The sequence below is a fragment of the Lagopus leucura genome, unplaced genomic scaffold (genome assembly GCF_019238085.1).
Source record: "Lagopus leucura isolate 7727_CA_CO unplaced genomic scaffold, USGS_WTPT01 Super-Scaffold_741, whole genome shotgun sequence".
NCBI lineage: Eukaryota > Metazoa > Chordata > Aves > Galliformes > Phasianidae > Lagopus > Lagopus leucura.
The window spans coordinates 4,819,658-4,838,301 of NW_024962256.1; the positions used below are offsets into that span (position 1 = coordinate 4,819,658).

General features: G+C 40.7%; 1 protein-coding gene across 21 annotated transcripts in view; it reads right to left on the reverse strand.

Annotated features, from left to right (window-relative positions):
- ABLIM1 (actin binding LIM protein 1) overlaps positions 1-18,644 on the reverse strand; it is a 169,258-nt gene that overhangs the window by 60,235 nt on the left and 90,379 nt on the right. For all 21 annotated transcript variants that reach the window (XM_042863831.1, XM_042863829.1, XM_042863825.1 and 18 more), the window contains exons 3-6: positions 16,051-16,234; positions 14,595-14,704; positions 2,740-2,866; positions 1,667-1,760 (exon numbers count right to left, since the gene is read on the reverse strand). In XM_042863831.1, the coding sequence (XP_042719765.1) occupies positions 1,667-1,760; positions 2,740-2,866; positions 14,595-14,704; positions 16,051-16,234 (515 nt within the window). The remainder of the gene's footprint in view (positions 1-1,666; positions 1,761-2,739; positions 2,867-14,594; positions 14,705-16,050; positions 16,235-18,644) is intronic.

An 18,644-nucleotide genomic window follows, 5' to 3' on the forward strand; every position in this document is an offset into this window, starting at 1 on the left:
CAGCCATCAGAAGATGAAGAACTACCAAGTTTGGCCCAAACAACTGCAACAAGGTTCTGTGTGGGACACAAAGTCTCTGTTAACCTGAACTTTAGTAGGTTACGATGGACAGCCAAGTCCTAGTTCAGTTAAACTAATCTTTTCCCACCTTCATCTGATTCAGCTCTGAAAGCATACAGCTCAAGATCCTTTCAGAAAGCTAGGTTTCATTCTCATTGATATTAAAAAGAGCAACAGGAATGCAACTTTTCTATATTCACATCCATACCACAAAGGCTCTAAACCTGGCTCATTTTTTCAGAGCTCTCCACGGACTCAGAGAATCTTCCACTTTATTATTTTCATCTCCATGCTTCTAAGTAGACAGCACTGCTTTGAGCAACAGATTGGATAAGTTCCGAGTAATACAATAACAGCAGGAATAGCATCTGAAGTTATTTTAGAATTATTTTATGCTTCCCAGTCTCACAAATCTAATTACTTCTCTCCAGCAGTGCCTCCCACTCCAACTACACTGTCACCAATTCATAATACTAAACTGAAAAACTCATCAGTAGATGGGAATAGATAAGCAGATGGTAGTAGACCTCCAGATAAAAACCAGAGACATGGCCTTTCTACTCGAGGGAAAGCTCAGACTGTTCTCATTACTTATCTGTGTGAGTCTAAAAGAATTAGGTGCATGTTGCAAAGGAAGCAGACTGAGAGCATGGCTAACTGAAAAACTCTATTCCCTCTCAGTTGAAGCAGTGACAGCTGCACTGGGCACGCTCTCAACTGTTTCATTTGGGGACAGCTCTCAGTGTTTCATTTGGGGGCAGCCAGCCTGCTTAATATTCTAAACCTCCTAGAAAGTCAAGCTGTTACCACTGCACAACAAAACTGAAACTTTTTTGATGAGGGCTGATACAGTCTTACACTTCTAGTAGACAAAGACAAGAACGTGCAATACACCCTCAAGAGCAAATTACAGCTGCTTTTATTTCAGTAACTCTATCACTATTTTTCGTTATTCCCTAATAAATAAATCCAGTTTCTTCTTCAAAAAAATACACCTGTAACTGAAGTTCTTCCTGCTTCTCACATTTCTTCAACTTACTTTATTATGTAAAGGGAATTGTGTTTATGTGCATGTGGGGTTAATTTTTACCCCAGGGAAGGAGGGCTGAGTATTAAACATCACTAAAGTAGCAACTAAGCTATACAAGCCCAGCTCCAGACGTAAGCCTGAAGGTCAGGTTCTTTCCACTGAATATGCTATCCTGTGTGGAAAAGAGGCAGCAGTTTTGCTTCTCTCATCTCAATGATAATAGCACAAGGAAAGACCCCTGCATTTTTGTTCATTAAATATTTTTGTGATGACACGAAGGGATCTGTGCATAGTTCAAGGATTCCATCTCACAAGGACTAGTCACAGCCATGGGAGACAGTAGTGACAACGTAAGATATACAGCTCTAAAGTGATTTGGCCAGATGCAAAGAGAACACTGATGTCTCCAACTGAAAGTCAACAAAAGATATATAAAAATATTTCTGAAAGTGAGTACCTTTACTCTAAAATCAGCAGTAAAACTTTCCTAGGAGAAGTTTTTGCATTCTTTGCAGTTGTGTGAAGACATAATGGGATGTGGCCAAAATCTTAAACTCCAGTTTACAAAGCACTTACCTCTAGTACTTTCCCAGTAATGAATTGGTGACATGCTTCACACTTGACTCCAAAAAGAACCTGATAGTCCTTTTCACAATAAGGAGCACCATCTCTGAAAAAAGAAAAACCACAAAGTATAAACCACTTTTAATAAACAGGTTACAGCATGACTTAGTTTCTTGCCTTGTCTTCATTGGCATTCTTACAAATTGCAATAGCCAAATAGGAGAGATTTCCAAAGATGTATGTTGTAGCAAAAGAAAGAAGAAAAAAAAAATTATATTCTCACCATTGATTTATAACTATCCCTTAAGTTTCCACCTCAGAAAGACAAAGCACAAACCACCGAAGTAAATTTCATCTTAACAACAGTCTTTCTAAATCATAGAATGGCCTAGGTTGAAAAGAACCACATTGATCACCTAGTTTCAATCCCCTCTGTCATGGGCAGAGTCGCCAACCACCAGACCAGGCTGCTCAGAGCCACATCCAGTCTGGCCTTAAATGCCTCCAGGGATGGGGCATCCACAACCTCTCTGGACAACCTGTTCCAAACTAAAGCTATAGGTGGTACAATTCCAGAGACATCTGTGGAACTCTGCCTATGGGGATGAGTGGAAACCATTTAGCAAAGAAATCTGGTAGTATGCAAAGAGTAAGCAGCTGCTTATTTGTGTTGAGAAACAGTGCAGGTCAATCACATCATCATATTTACTCTCTTCCAAGCAAAAGAAAACAGTGGGCAGGTTCCTACCTTTTTCCTCAACATCAAAGTTGAAAAGTAAAATAGAACAAAGCTGTATCCAGCTAACACAGAAAACACATGTAGGAGTTCCCTCAACCCCTTATGGCAATGTGGAGATACACTCCCTTCCCTACTGGTGTTAAATACAGAGTATCACCACCTTCCAGCTGTTCCTTTCCAGTATACTTTCTCTTTCCAGCTTAGCTCCAATTGAGAGCAAAGATTTTGGTGCATATGAAAAGTTAATCAGAATTGGATTCTGAAGGGTGAACTTTGCTGGAACCTCTCTCCCTCCGGCAACAAGAACTCATGCCAGGAGTGCAGGAGCGATGCAGAGGCTACTTACTTGCTGATGTATTCCCCAGTCAGGACCTTCCCACAGGCCTTGCACTTAAAGCACCCCAGGTGCCACTGCTTATCAAGAGCTAGCAATGCTTGTCCATTTTTTATGTCTCTTCCACAGCCAGCACAATCTGCAAATAAACAAACAATTGCATTTGTTGTCAGTTATCTGGTTCATTGATCTTCATTAACCACACAGCAATTGCTACAGTTGGGAAGCAAAGAGGAAGATTCCATGGCTACACAAACATCTTCCTCTCCTCAGAGAATCCCAGGTCTTGTAGTCTTTTTCAGTACAGACAGTCAGCACAGGACAGAAAGTCTCTCTTCTCTTTTTCATGCTGTGTTTCAATGACTGCCAGGCAAGATCAGTACAAACCTCAGATTTTGCTAGGAAGCAGCTACATAAAGCACCACTTAGAAAAACACCTTCTAGAGGAATCAGTTTTTTTCAGATCCACACTGCTTCAGCGGTGCTGGGAAGGGAGCCCTGCACTCCCCGTTGGGTGGCAGCAAAGCCCACGCGTCCGTCCCGACAGTGAGTGGTGGTGTCACATCCCGGCCAGGGAACAGGCAGAGTGGTTTTTTTAGCAAGGGACTGAGGTGATGGTGACAGCAGTATGACCGCACTAAATGCTGTATGACAGGGCATATTGTGATCCACCAGCAGGTGTGGAAAACAGCAGCTCTCATAGTCTTTAATAGGCACGAGGACTCTCACTCAGGGACCTGGCAGTCATAGCTCAGTTTTCTCTGTGATTCAGGAAGACAACTTGAAGGCAGACAGTAAACCTGAAGCCCAGAGCCAGCAAATGCCCTCCATCCCTGAGGATGCCACTATCTCTCACGTCACATCACAAAGCTGCTTCAGCCCCGAGCTCCCATTCCTCTCCATTCAGATATAAGATACTCAGAGATCTCCTGGTCAGATCTGAAGAGACTGATGAGGGAAGCAGCACTGAATTGCAGGCACTGTGCTAGAACTTCTGTGTCTGGCTGCAGGGGATGGAGGGAAGGCCTGCAAGAGCAGTGAAGCAGAAAGGGAATGCCCATCAACTGAGACATGTTTGGTAGCCACAGAGGAGACAGCCTGGAACAAAGCTTTTCTTGTATTTTATTATCTCAAAATCAATGTCCCTTTCATGAATGTAACATTCTCTCCCCACGCCTGAAACACCAACAGATAGCCACAAGCCAAGACCAGTTCCAGCTGACTGAACAGGTACAGCCTGGACACCATCTCCTCGTGATTTTACAGCCCAGGTAACACCACACCTTGCAAAAGGGTGAGTCTAAGCTTATTATCACGACTGACAGGAAGAGGAACCACTCCTTTTGACACTGAGAGCCTCGCTTTTGTTTGCTGGATAATGAGCCCTAAGTGTATGATGGGCATTCCTGCTAACCAGGTTGCTATTTGTCCATTGTCTATCAGTATTGTTCATCTCCTCAAATCCTTGAAGAATAAGGGCTCAAGCACCATGATATCTTGTAACAAAGAGCAAATCAGGGACCAATGACATGACTTGAACTTGAAAAGCAATCAGAAGTGGTCTAATCCCAGGGTTTTGCTCTAGAGGACAAATGTTACAAATTGAAACCATGCAATGACAAGTACTGACAGCATAGAATGGATCCCTCTGCTCTTACATGCCAGCTCAATGCTTTGTGCTACTACATATCGACAGCACAGACTAGAACAGGTCAGCAAGAAAGGCTCTGAAGTTTATAGCACAAGGCTGAGAGGGAAGCCAAGTAAACATCTGTCTGCATGCCCTTGGTACACTAATCTTGCTATGATTTGGGGAGGATACAACATTACTTCTTGGGGTTCCTTCCAGCTTGAAAACGTGCCATTTATCTATAAACTGTGTCAATAAATAAGAACTCCCCCTAATCTCAGTGGGTGCTGAATTGCAGCTTTAAACAGCCAGTTTCTCAGCTTCCTAGCACAACTGATTTTCCCTGCTGTGCCAGCTTCCACATTCCTGACCTACGCTCTTGCCAAACTGTGATACATTCCTGGTATAATAATCCCTCCAAAAATCTGCTGTATTTTCCATGCTTTTTTTCAGCTTTATCCAAAAAAGCTTTGCAAAGCTGAAATTTCACAGATATGGAACCAAGGAATAGATTTTCAAAGCTCTTTGTTTCACTATATTTCTGACGTGGTCAGAATATAAGAACTGCCCTACAGCAGGCCTACCCAGCCCGTTATCAATCTTTACTGGTAGAAATAGCAGTAACATGGAGGACAGAGAGATCCACGAACTATGTCGGCCTGTTTATTTGCTTCTTGAAAGCCAGAGGTGGTGTTTCCCAACTGACAGCTCCTACATCCATGTGTGATACCAGGGGCTGACTGTATGTTTTTACTATTTAATAGCAATAATGACATTTACTTACTTTTGCAAAACACTTTAAGGAACCCAGAAAGAGTAAGTGAATATCATTATTTCCAGTTGCTGACATAACGAATGCCTAAAATCAAAGCAAGCAAACTGTGCAGTCTTATTAGGCTGAAATGACTTTTAAGTAAACCTGATTTTAATTCTCGCAGAACAGTATGTGGGTGAGAAGCTAGTAATTATTATCTCCCAAAATAGAGAGCAAATAAAGCAGGGTTGGGCAAAGAAAAGCCCATTTATTAATCCAAATTCTACAAATAAGAGCCATTTATGACCCTGGGCTTGCATGAAGCATATTAAAGCCTTTGGCTGAATGTCATCAGGCAGGGTCTCAGTATCACACTAGGCACAACCTGCATTAGCCTATAACCAGCTTATGTCTCAAACAAAAGGGCCGTGAGGTAAGACAACCGTGAGGTTCCACAACCATATGTCAGGCCAAACCTGTACACAAAAATCTGAAAACCCTCCCTCAAAATTTTGTTCAATGGTTTCCAGCATGGTTCTGTCTCCGGCTTCCCACCTGGGTTGAACAGACTGTGCCCCTGTAGCCCCAAGCTCTGCTCAGCTCTTTTTCAGTCATATAGCCCACATTGTTCACTGCTGCCGTTCACTACACGGCTACCCATCCAGCTGGGCCAACTTAGTGCAGAGGAGAGGGGAAGTGCAAGGTACTGCTTAAAATGCATGAGTGAGTATTTTGGATATAAAGAAAAGCATACCACAAAAGCAATATGTGGAATTCTGTTTCAGCTGAAGGAATATTTAAGATCGGACAGTCCACAGCACTAATTCTCCTAAGAAATGTGAAGTAACACATATGTTGATACGTGCAGTGGATGCCTGCGGCACCAACAGCTGCAACTCCCTCCCTTGTAACCTCCACAGGCAATGCCCTCTTGCTCAGATATTGTGCAGAAAAGATGAATTTACCCTCTCTCATATGAGCATTAGCTGACAGCATCATTTTTCAGCAAAGCAAAAACCTCCTGAACAGCTTTCTGCCAGATAGTGAACAACTTGTTGTGCCTTTCCTGTACTCTGACTAGGCCTGTTCAATCTGAGGAAATGCCCTCACATATTTAAGCTACTTCTGCTCTAGAATCAAATATGACACCCTTCTGAGCTGTTTTACGTGTCCAGATACAACAGCAAATGACAAGAAAGACAAAAGAGCTGTAGCTGAACGTGGAGTCAGCCATCCCAAAAGCAGGGAAAAGTGGGGGGACAGGACAAGGGAAAGCAGCATGACACTAATATTATGTATGATTAAGAACTCCACCCTGCAGCCACCTTAGGCAGCCTCATTAGAAGATGCAAGCCAGGATGAGCTGCCATCCACAACACCTTGCTTGTGAAGATGCAATGAGAAAACGCATTTCCCTTTTTAGCATCTGCATCACCCCAGGCATGCAGGAGTGAAACATCCTGCACAGCAACCCATTCGTCACTGCCTAAATTAAGCGGTGGATTTTCTCCTCTGCCTCCCTCCCCTGCCCTCAGCCAATAGCAGAGAGCTCTGCTCTGCTGGATCGTGGCACAGGCAGTAGGCTCGAAGCCGACCGAGCTGCATTAACCCTAAGCATACTGCATAGCACCCTGACCACTCCCACTGACATTCCTTGAACATTTACTAGCAATTCTACCTTTATCACACATTCTCTACTCACTCCGTGTAACTTACAAGAGGGAAGTCATCCCTAAGTGCTCTTGTCCTAATGAACATCATCATGCAAAGATATGTGCAGGATGAGGTTACATGAGCATACCAGCTTTGTTCTGTGCAGGGTTATGCAGCCTTCCTTAATGATGTATAATTAAATCACCAGAAAGTCCTTTTCAATCCTGACGGTCATTGGTAGCACCTGTCTCACTGAAGTCTGAAACTGCCATAATCCCTGTGAGTCACAGGAGTAATAGTCTTCGTTATTGTTCCCTCTCCTATAAAGTACAAACATACCAGCTGTATGAAGACAGCATCAGCAGGATTCTACCATTTATTTTTCTTTAAAGAGAAACAACAAGATTTCATTGAGCTTGCACACAAATATGTGGTCAGACGTAGCTGGACCTACAAATCAAGCTACGATGTACAGTGACTTGGAGGTGAAAAGAGGGAAAGTCAAGAAATCACAGGAAGATCATCGATAAGTTTTTCTCAGTTATCTTTTAACCACAGATCAGGTAATGTTTTTTAAAATCCTTTTAAAAATAAACACTATTACTGATATCACACAGGCTTTCTTGCTCATCAACATATTTCTGTCAAAGCTAAAAATAAAAACTCACTTTGTCTACTTTGTTTACAGTATGTTAAACACTTACAAAGTTTAAATCATAATCATTTGATTGCTGGGCCACTGCTGAGGTCAGGAAATCAGAGGAAGCCACACAATATTGGGAATTTTACATCCAGGATTTAGATCCATGTACATTGTGCAGTGAAATCTGCTGCCAGATCCTTCCTCTTTGCCAATGTAAGGATGGGCAATGTTTGTCAGGACAAAATGTGCTGCTGCTCTTTCGCTGAAGGCAAAACAAAACCATTCCAACAGCCTTGTACTCCTGAATAACCTAACAATAAGAGGCTGGGCTCATACAATGGAAGGAACTGAATTTCCCATGGGAAGTGGAATATAATTTTGACTGTTTATTATAAATGGCAAGTGGGGAAAAATGATATTTTCAAAGCAAATACTTAAAGAAAATACAATGCCTTTATTTGATTAAATATGGAAAGAAATCACAACGGCATAGAATGGCATTATTTGCTTGCAACACAAGTCCTTGCTAACCATGAGCGACTAACTTGCCTGTTTAAGAAACTGTCTAACATAAGTGGAAATATAAACTAAAATCATTTATACGAAGAACACTGTGTGGTTATCTTGGATGCATCCTTACTGTAAAGAGCATTTTCATTGTTGTATGTAATTTAAAGTGATTTGGAAGAATGAATGCTTGCCCTCAACTTCATTCTGCTAATATGACATTGTTACATTAATGGAGTCTTTATTCTCACCTACTTTACTGATGTAAGCATTTGTGTTAGCCTTCTACACCAGAAGTCTGTATTGCCCTTCTTTCCTCTTCTTGTTACACCTCCTTCCCAATGGAAGCCAACCCAATTGGCCTTTTACCCTTTTACTCTTGAAAACTATCCCTGCAAGCAGTGTACCACCATGTTGGCCTTTCCCCATAACATCATCCTCAGCATCAGCCACTTCTTCAACCTAGTCTTTCTCACAGATCCCTGAACAGCGAATCAAAGTGATGGAAATAGGAAGAAGAGACAGCCATGCTACAAACTAGATAAAAGACGAGGTTGGCCCATAAAAGACTGGTAACAAGTTTTTCTTTCTTTCTTTTTTTCTTTTTTTCTTTCTTTCTTTTTTTTTCTTTTTTTTTTTTTTTAAAGCTTATCAGCCCCAGTGTCCCATTTGTAAAAACCACTCTGGTGATAAACCCCAGACAGATGTACATCTGGAGACTGAGACTGATCTTAACCTGTTATTTTCTTCACCACGTATTCAGTATTCAGGTGATGCCAGCTGAATTCAAATTCACAATTCCAACGCACAGTATGCCAAGTGAATTGCACGGTTTGCAAATGAACTTCACTGTTTTAAGCCCAGCCCACAGATAAAACATGCTGTGATTCTTTATTTGCAGACTATTTTGAGTAATATTCCATTGTTCCTCTTGGAAAACAAGTAAATCCAACAGAACAATCACCAATATGGAAACTTTTAGAAAGGTTTTTATGCCCTGGTAACCCATGGCAAACTAAGCTCTAAACAACAACAATCAGTGACCTCAGATTCCTGATTTACTACCTATGCTTTCTGAACGTGACAATTCCCAAATTAGTTTCATGCCTGGGGATTTCCTCCTATAGTTGTACTTTCCGACCTAGTAATGCATCCTCATGCAACAGCCATTTACTGAGCAATTCTTCCACTGCTCTTTGGAATTATCTTTTGAACAGCATTTCTCTGGTAAATGCTATTGGATTAAAATAGGGGGGATTTGATACCAATATTTTAATATCCAGGATTTTATTCAAAATCAAAATTTTACACTTTAAATTCAATCAAAATTAAGAACCCAAATAGAATTTGAAAAGACAGAGATGAAAATTGCTCTCATTTTCATATCTATGAACAAACTCAGGTGTGATGATGTCTGCCACTTCTAGAATCCCCAGGTACACAGTTATCCAAAGTAAATAGTTTTAAAATTCACATACCCTTGACAAGTCAGAAGTTCAAAAATCAAAATGTATTTTAATGTATTTACATTCAATATGAATCTAACTTCCGTTGCTCCTGAAATAAAAAAAAATCCACAGTACTATTTTTATGCTTTGCAACTGAAGGTCAATTTCCATTCAATAGATCTGGACATAAACCATGAGCAAAAACAGTCATTATGTAAAAACAGATGTTAAAGGATTTGATTACCTTATACAGAGTTGTATTAGTTTAAGCAAATGTTTAAAGATATGGAGTGTCCTCGTGCTTAGCAGTTAACTTTTTATTTAGGAAAATAATTAAATATATAAACTTTAAACAAGCTTCCAATCAATTATTTTAATCAAAGTTTCCTGGGTTCTTAGTTAAGCCATGATTAAAATCAGTGATTTAAATCACAGTGTTTGAAATCAATCCACAATTATGTCTGCAGTGTTTTGATTCAATGATAAATAAATTGAAGAGGAACAGAGTAACTCCTTGTCAAATCCCATATATCCTCAGCTGAATCCCCAGTTTCTTAACCAGGAATTTTTAACAAGGGGAAATGGCTTTAAACTGGAAGAGGTTAGATTTAGACTAGATATAAGGAAGAAACACTGTACTGTGAGGGTGGAGAAACACTGAGCAGGTTGCCCAACAAAGTTGTGGATGCCTCCTCCCTGGAGGCATTGAAGGCCAGGCTGGATGGGGCTGTGAGCAGCCTGGTCTAGAGGGAGGTGTCCCTGCCTATAGCAGGGGGTTGGCACTAGATGATCTTAAAAGGTCCCTTCCAACTCAAACCATTCTATAATTCTGTGTCCTATAGCACATACACAATATACTTGTCCCTCCAGAATCAAAATTTTATACAAGATTTTAAACTCCATTTGAAACCCAGTTAAAGCACATTCAAACCCAACATTATTGACCCTTCTCTAAGTGCCCCAGTGCACCCACTGAAGCATATGGCTGCTACAAACGTGCATCCTTGAGGCAAAACTGGGCTCAGAGTCTTTCACTTAGGGCCATCTATTCAGACAATACCTATACATATTATGCAGCTTTAACACAGTGTGAAGTTGTAGATGTTTCCAAAGAATGAGCTCAAAATCATGTGTTAGATGTTGCTTAATATCTTTTAACGCCAAAAATCATTGCAGATAGCTTGACTGCAAGTAGCCAAGTCTTCCCTTTCAGTTTGCGTGTCTTCCCTACAGACCCGAAGGACAAATATGTCCAGGGTATAAAAGGACATTAAGAGTCTTGAAGAGAAGGGCACAATGCAAATTTGCTTCTTCTCCATTCTGATGCACTGCTGTTTCTAAAACAGGCTCTTTTCTCCACTTTTAGGGCAGTGAGGCAAAAGATGATTTCCAGTCAGATGATTCCTGACTGCCTTCTTCAACAGATAAAGCATGCCAGCTCTGTTCTACTTCAGCTTTACCACAAGGCTTGCTGGAAGTTTCAGCTATTTATTGGGAGATTTACTGTATCTTGTTTGAAGAGATAAGGCTACTGAATAATTAACACCGATATCTTTTTCCCACAAGTTCATTAAGCGTTAAGCTTATTATTTATATCACAATAGAGCTAAGATCCCCAGTTGTGAGTCAGGATCTCTGTTAGACTCTGTATAGATAGGCATGAAAGCATTTGGCCCAGAGAATTTACGTTCTTTGAATCAGAACATAATGTGCAAAACAGACAGGGACAAATATACAGAACAGCATTGTGAAAGCTCCACGTGAAAGCCGTCCAGTTGGGGAACAGCTGCACCAAATATTATTCATGCACATGCAAGACTGGCCATTTTGGAAACTCTGGTCCATGTTGTGTCTGTACTGTAATGCTCTTAACTCACAGCAGAGACTAGAAAAGAAAGAACCGAGCTATCTTCCCTGTGCCTCTGTCCAGATGGTATCACTGCACATCTCAGCAAGTGTAGCGCACAAGCATCTATTTCACTAAGAAAAGGATGCTGTGATTTTAAAAGATGATGCATTTTTCATATGAAAACTTGCTGGGTGATTGTACTGCTTCAGTCTTTTTTTGGACAGCGAGTTTTTCCTATCCACCTGGAAATCCTCCTTGAAATGCACATTTCTAATTGCATTACTAAAATGATCTGGCCTTACCAGCAACCAGACAAGGAGCCAACACAGAAACGGCTCAATCCGAGGCAGGAAATAATGTAATATTCTCATTAGTGATGTGCTTTTATTGTGGAAATTCTGAAGTGAAATGCCTAAGGGAAAAATCTGTGTTCAAGGAAAAGGGCAATCTCCTAAACTGTGCTTAAAGACACATTGCCTCCTCTGAATTTCAGAACTGATCCCAGCCGACTGCCAGCTCAGGTTGCGACAGCACAGGCTGCTGGCACCACCCACCCTGAGCACAAGGACAGCTCTGCTCTGAGCTGGACACTGCACTACACCTCTTGTGCATTCAAGGTGAAACTCAAGCCAGCATTGCACTTTCTGACAACCAATGTCCACCTAAACTAGGCATTTTTATTCTCAAATGCCTACATCAATTCACTTACCTGCTTAACTAGTGAGAATTCACTGATGAAAAGACTTCACAGAGAAGCATCAGAGATAACCTGGGGAGCCACTGGCACAGGCTGCCCAGAGAGGTTGTGGATGCCCCCTCTCGGGAAGCATTGAAGCCCTGTCTGCAAGGGGCTGTGAGCAGCCTGGTCCAGTGGGAGGCGTCTGTGCCTACAGGAGGGGGTTGGAAACCAGATGATCTTAAAGGTCTTTTCCAACCCAAATCATTCTATGATTCTATGACGAGCTGGTAACACGGCCAACCTACTTGCCTCTGAGTAAATAAGTAATAATAATTACATGTTTCAATTTGGCTCTGGCTCTTCTCACTCTGACCATAAGAAATACATGCATGTAAGCATGTGGCCATAATACAAAGGAAAGCAGAAGGAGCTTAAGACAATACAAACCAATTATTATGATGTATAAATACTCAGATACTGTTTAAAACACAAATACTATCTAACCAGATACATTATTTACATTACTTCCTTACTAGGACCCAAAGAAAAATAACCTCTTGTCTTTGACAGAATCTTGAAAATCCTCAACTGTCCAAGCCATAACATCACACTTCTAGTCTTTCAAAATCAGTTTCAACATTCTCTCTTTTCTACAATTTGATTTTTAAATACCAGGCATTTGTCCCCTGCATCTGGCCTTAAATTTCCTGCCAACTTCAATGAAAACTCCACTGGATATATCTAGCAGTGTCTAAGGAAAGTGGATGACTAACTTCTGATTTATAGCATCTGTGCACCAAAAAAGACTGTCTTATAAAATGAGGATTAAAAAAGAAGTCACTGAAATGCTACAATTATTCCAGGTAACATATATGTGGAATGAAATACATATGGGAATGAAATACATATTTTTATATTTTATATATATATATATATTTATATACATATATATCATACATATATGATAATATATATATTATCATACATGCATATGTGTGTGTGTGTGTGTATGATAAAGAAGTACCACCAACCCAAGCAAAAAAAAAAAAGGGAAATTATTTATTCAATATTTTTCCTTCTGATTTTTATGGGTGGGAACTATCAGACTGTAACAGTATTCACATTCGTGATATTCAAGACGTTAAAGCCCTGTATTGAGAAGCATTTGGTTTTCCTTGAAAGCACCCAAGAAAAGCTATCAACAAGCCTTTAATTTGTGTGAAGTAAGAGACATGAGAAAACTGCATGCCAACACTAATGTAGGTATTCCAGTTTCCTTCTACATCACACAAACCAGCCAAACTTGATATACATTCAGTTTGTTGGATTTCTTCACCTTCAATTTTCCTTGTTTTGAGGAAAGCTGCCTCCAGTAATCTACTTGAAAGCAATCAGGGAAAACTGACAGCGATATAGGACAGAAAATGGATGCTCGGTATGAATGAGATTCTCTTCTAAAAGGACTTATGAAAACAAAACAAAACAGCTGAGCAACACATAACATCCATTCAAAGGGCAAAGCATCAGAAAAGATTGAAGGGTTTCACTCAGGAGTAGTGAAAGTGATTTGGAACACTTCAGACTAATTAAAATTTACTCTTCGGTGTCAGCAAGAAAGGTTTCTCAGTATCTGTGTCAACTTTTGGTGCGACAGTAGCAGCTGGTATATCACTGAGCACACTGCTAGGAGGACACTTCATTAGTATTTCTTTACTTACAAACACATGCTGATCCAAATTTCATTTGCTTAGAGCAGGGGTCTCCAAAACAAAACGATGAGAACCTTGCACTGTATCTTCTAGGGCTTTCCACAGATTCCTGAATTCTTTCTAACCAATTAGACCCATGCATTTTCATCTCCAAGCTGACAGCTAGAATGCAATAACTTATCAGACAGAAAGGCACAGGATCAAAAAATCAGATTTCATTTTCCATCTTTCTAAGTGTCTGATTACGCTTTTTCAGTCAAATTAGAAAACCTGAGATGCACTTGACTCATCCACTAAGCACAAACATCACCCAATTATGCCTTTACATTGCACTTTGCAGTCCTAGGATTTCAAGTTTTATGCTTAACTTGCTTTCTCGCTCTTTTCTAGGTTGTTTGTTGGTTTTTTTGAGTGATTTCTTGAGAACTGTTCTTGAAAATGAATGGTTTCTGATCACAAATTCATTTCAGTATCAATCTGTCAAAGGCAAACCTGGTGATACTCCCTTAAAGAAATAATTTAAATAAACTCTTAGACTTCATTAAATTGTTGAAGTGATAAAGAGTAGAAGAAAATTAACTTCCTATAACATTGTTCTCTTTTTAATACTTACACCTGAGTAACTATACACGGGAAAACTGGAATCTATCAACTCTGAAACCTCTGATTTCATCAAGAAAATACTTTTCCAGTGCCTATAAAAGAAAATGAGCCCTTCAGAACATCCAATTTCTGGGTAAAAGTCATTTGTTCATACTGAAATGAGTAAATGTCTCCTCTGAGCTGTCAAACCAGACAATTCCTGAGAATCAAAAATTAAAAAAGTGAAGAAGAAAAAAAAAGATGATTATCAGAGGCAGCCCAGAGTTCTAAAAGGAGGACAAGAATATATATATGTGCATCAAAAACCTAAAAGACTGAATCAAGCTAGTTTCGATCAAATGCTGATGAGCCCAAAAATGCAAGAGGATTCACAAAGAAGACGGCGTACTTACTGCTTGAGGCAGACAGTTCTTTAGGGCTGGAGGACATTGGCTGAGCACACAGCTGACAGAGACAGTCCCTTCCATTAAAGGTAACTCGATCACCTGGTGGAAATGGACGCCTGGGTTAAAGAGAAAAATATATTTTAGCAGAGATTATGCCAGAATTTTTGTTCTGGTCCCTATGCTGCGAGCTTGCTGCCTTCTCCCTCTGCAAATAACATGTTACAGTAACTCAGGCCAAACAGTTTCTGCAATATGGCCTTGGCAAAGTCAGGCACTGGAAAAAATCCAATCCACACATGCAAGAAGAGCAGAGGTCAGACTTAACTTACTGAAACCACAATACAAGACATTAAACACATTTTATCTAAGGAGAAGATGACAGAGAAATCTGCTTAGACACAACAGCTACGTTTACAGCAGTCTCAGCATGATGCTGTTGACAGCAAACAGTACAGCAGGGTATTCAGACGAAGCACTTGTCTTAGGACAGGGAACTCAAAAATAGATTAGCTTAATCTGTGCTCAGCAATGAAATACATATTGCTGTGGATGTAATGTTTCACAAAAAATGAAGTGCTAGCTGCTTTCATTATCCTAGAGTTTTAAAATACTTATCTGTGTTATAGAAACACCCCCAACTGTTGCTTGTGCAGATGGTGTTAGGAGAAAGGTAAAGGCTGAATGGACTACAGAAGTTTGAGATTATCTGATGAACTCACGAGAGTTAAAAGTTTGTGCTGGGCAAAGTTGACATTGCTGCTCTTGCTTGGTGTATAAATGCACGAGCATTTCACTAAAATGAGAAGCTTCAGCAACTCCAAATACTTAATGAGGAGCTCTACCCTTCCAAATACAGACTGCCCTACACTACACATCATTTCAACACTATGCTTAACAAATGAACATCCGTATATCTCTACAAAATGAAACACATATGGCATTGTTCTAGTTTCCTTGTTTGTATTCCCTGCAGAACTAAAAACTGCTTTACTTCTGGGGGACAGGACACAGTGCTTAGAAAGAACTGGGGGAAACAGAGCTGTCCCAAAGACAAGTGTTACTACGTGTTGTGCACATGAGCCCTCAGGTGTTTTCAACTGTTCAACTGAATTTATAGTCCCAATAACTTCTCCACTGTACTATCCAGGAGTTTGCTCTATCTCTTTTTTCATTTCCATCACCACAGCACCACTCATCACCACAGCTAAACCCATACCTGTAGGGGCATGTAAGTCTAGTATTCTTTCACATGTGAGAATAAGCTTCTGAGAACAGGGAGCTACGTGTAACAGAGAAGCTATCTCCTGCAGATAAATGAGTGGTATTTTGAAGACACTCAGACTTGCAGCACTTCCAAACAAATGTTTCCTACAAAGATCTTGCGACTTCTGTCTCACGGCGATGCTTTTCTCCCTGATGTTGTACTGGGTTCAGGTCACACAGGCTGAAAGAGATGACTTACTTGCAAACTGTACAGGCAAAGCAGTTTGGATGGTAAGTTTTTCCCAGAGCTGTCACTACTTCTCCTTCAACAAACTCCCCACACCCGTTGCAGCGGGTACCATACATGCGCTGGTAATCCAAGGTGCAAAGGTATTCCCCATTCTTAATGAAAAAGCCTCCTTGTGCCAAGTCACAGCCACACACTGGAAGAAAAAAAAAACAACACATTGGAAAAATATACCTACAAAAGATGTCAGAAACAGTCTGTGCTGCCAGCAGATGAGATTACCCTGGTGGTCTTGCTTCTTTATATTGGATTCTTGCCTTCACCTTCATGACATGCTTTGACAACACAGGAGATGACTGGCATTCTCTGGCTACAAAGCACCTTGTAATCAAAAATTTATTTGGAGAAACCTACACAGTCACAACTTTCATGCATTCAGGCCTCACCAAGACCTCAGTTGTCTTGTATCATCCTGTTAATCATGTCAGCAGAGCTGTATGGAAAAATGGAACTTGGGATTTGATTTCATGCTATTAAATACAAGATACGATACAGTACAAGACAGTAGCTCTCAACTACCTGGTTTTATATTTTCCAGTCACTAAGAACTAGTTCCGTTGAACTTCCTTTAAAATGTGGAGTTACAAGGGACAGACAGAACGTTAAAAGAAAAGAAATCTCACAACAAAAACTTGAGGTTCATCCTCCTACTAATTGCCTATAACACTGTTTACCTTCCTGATCTATTTCTAACATTATCACTTCAGGTGGAAAGATCCTTCTCTGAGCTGGTGAGCCTTAGGACTTCAGCATGAAGACCCACCAGACCTAAAACAACTGCCACTGACCCACTGCAGAAAGAAACATCCTCAAATCAACCCTACTGAATTACAGGGTATGCATGTATTGTAACTCAGGAAAGACACTGGAGGCAGCTGAAATACAATTACGTCATGTCAAGTTATTGGTAGATGCAGATACATTCTTAGGGAAGGGAAACAAGGCCTGCCTTCAGAAATATGTTCTGCATGGCATTTACACCTGGTCATCACCAATCCAGAGCTGTACTAGGAACAGGATGCTCTGCAGAATTTTTGTTTTTGCAGACCTTTATAATGCAGAGCTTGAGAACAGAAGACAGCACAAAATTCTATGGCCAGATAGAAGAGATGGTCAGCTTAGCACAAACCTTACACCATGATATGGAACTGCAGCTCCTATCCATGCTCTCTCCAGCATTCCTGAACACATTTTCAATATGCACAGAGCCCTCTCATTTCGGCACATCTTTTACACACCACTGGACCTTGTGAGAGTTTCCCTTCAACAACTTGAAGCACTTGCAGGAATGCTTCCAGCAGGGGAAGAGGTTAAGCCCCCGAGAATGACATCAACCAAACCACTTCCCATGAAAGGTCTGCACTGCATCAACATCTCCATGCAGTTTTACTGTGGCAGAAATGAGCTGCAGCTGAATTTGTGTTCAGGGTCTTTGTTCAGGGTCAGCACACTGCTCAGTTACTCCACCTAAATCTCTGCACGGTGCCACAGTGCAAACTGTGAATGACCCTATTTGTTTGGAGCTAGCTTGGAGAGCTCTTTATCATACCATGCAGACAGCCCCTCTAACTCATAGGTACCATTAATGTTGGTAGATACAAACTCCACAGTTTATCACAATGTTTGAGAGAAAACACTGTAGTAATAACAATTCCAACAGCAACAATATAAAAGACCATAACTACACAGGTTGTGTTTGCTTAGCTGCACAGTTTACAGTGTTGTAGAAAAGAACATAAATTACATGGTCATTAAAAAAAAAAAGTCACTTTGAGAGAAAAATTCCACGTAGTACCCGAGCTAATGGGAAATTCTCCCAGAGGCATTCACTGATTTGAGGCCACCAAAGCAAACCCACGTAATTCTTTCTTATAAGGGCTCCTGGAAGAGTATCAGGAAGGAGGTAAGGACACACAACCTACTTTTATGCATGTTTTGTATCAGAATCAGGCATCCCTTTTCAGCCCAAATCACAAACAAGGTGATCCTACCTGCTCTCTGTTCTGGTCTGCAATACTGCAGCATGGTCATCAGAGCAGAACCAAACTTTCCACCTACTTTCCTGGCTCAAATACTTTATTTGTTATCAATCTGAAGTGCTAAAGCTTGTGTCAGATTACATTGTCAAGCAGGAGAACAAGATAGGGAGCATTACAAAGCGTTTCTTCCCCTATCGCATGTTCATATTGCTGTGAATTTATGCTAACAGACTTAAACTGGAAAAACAAGGGATTTACAGGTAAGACAACCAGTGCAGGGCAAACTTAGAAACTTTCAGCCTTGGAAGCTGCCCACAGGTCCTTAACAGAGGAGTATAATGGCTCTGATCTCAAGAGGCAAAATACAGCAGCTCACCTCAAAGAACTTACAAAATAAATGTGCCAACAGCACAGCGGGTTCTGCCCCATTCCCACGCACTTGCTCAAGGAAAATGTAGTTTGTGTGGCACAGCCTTGCTTTCACTTCAGGGCCTGGTGAGAGCGGAAGATATGTTTTCTTAAATAAAAGAGATTTTACTCTTCTATACACTACCACACATTTCTCCC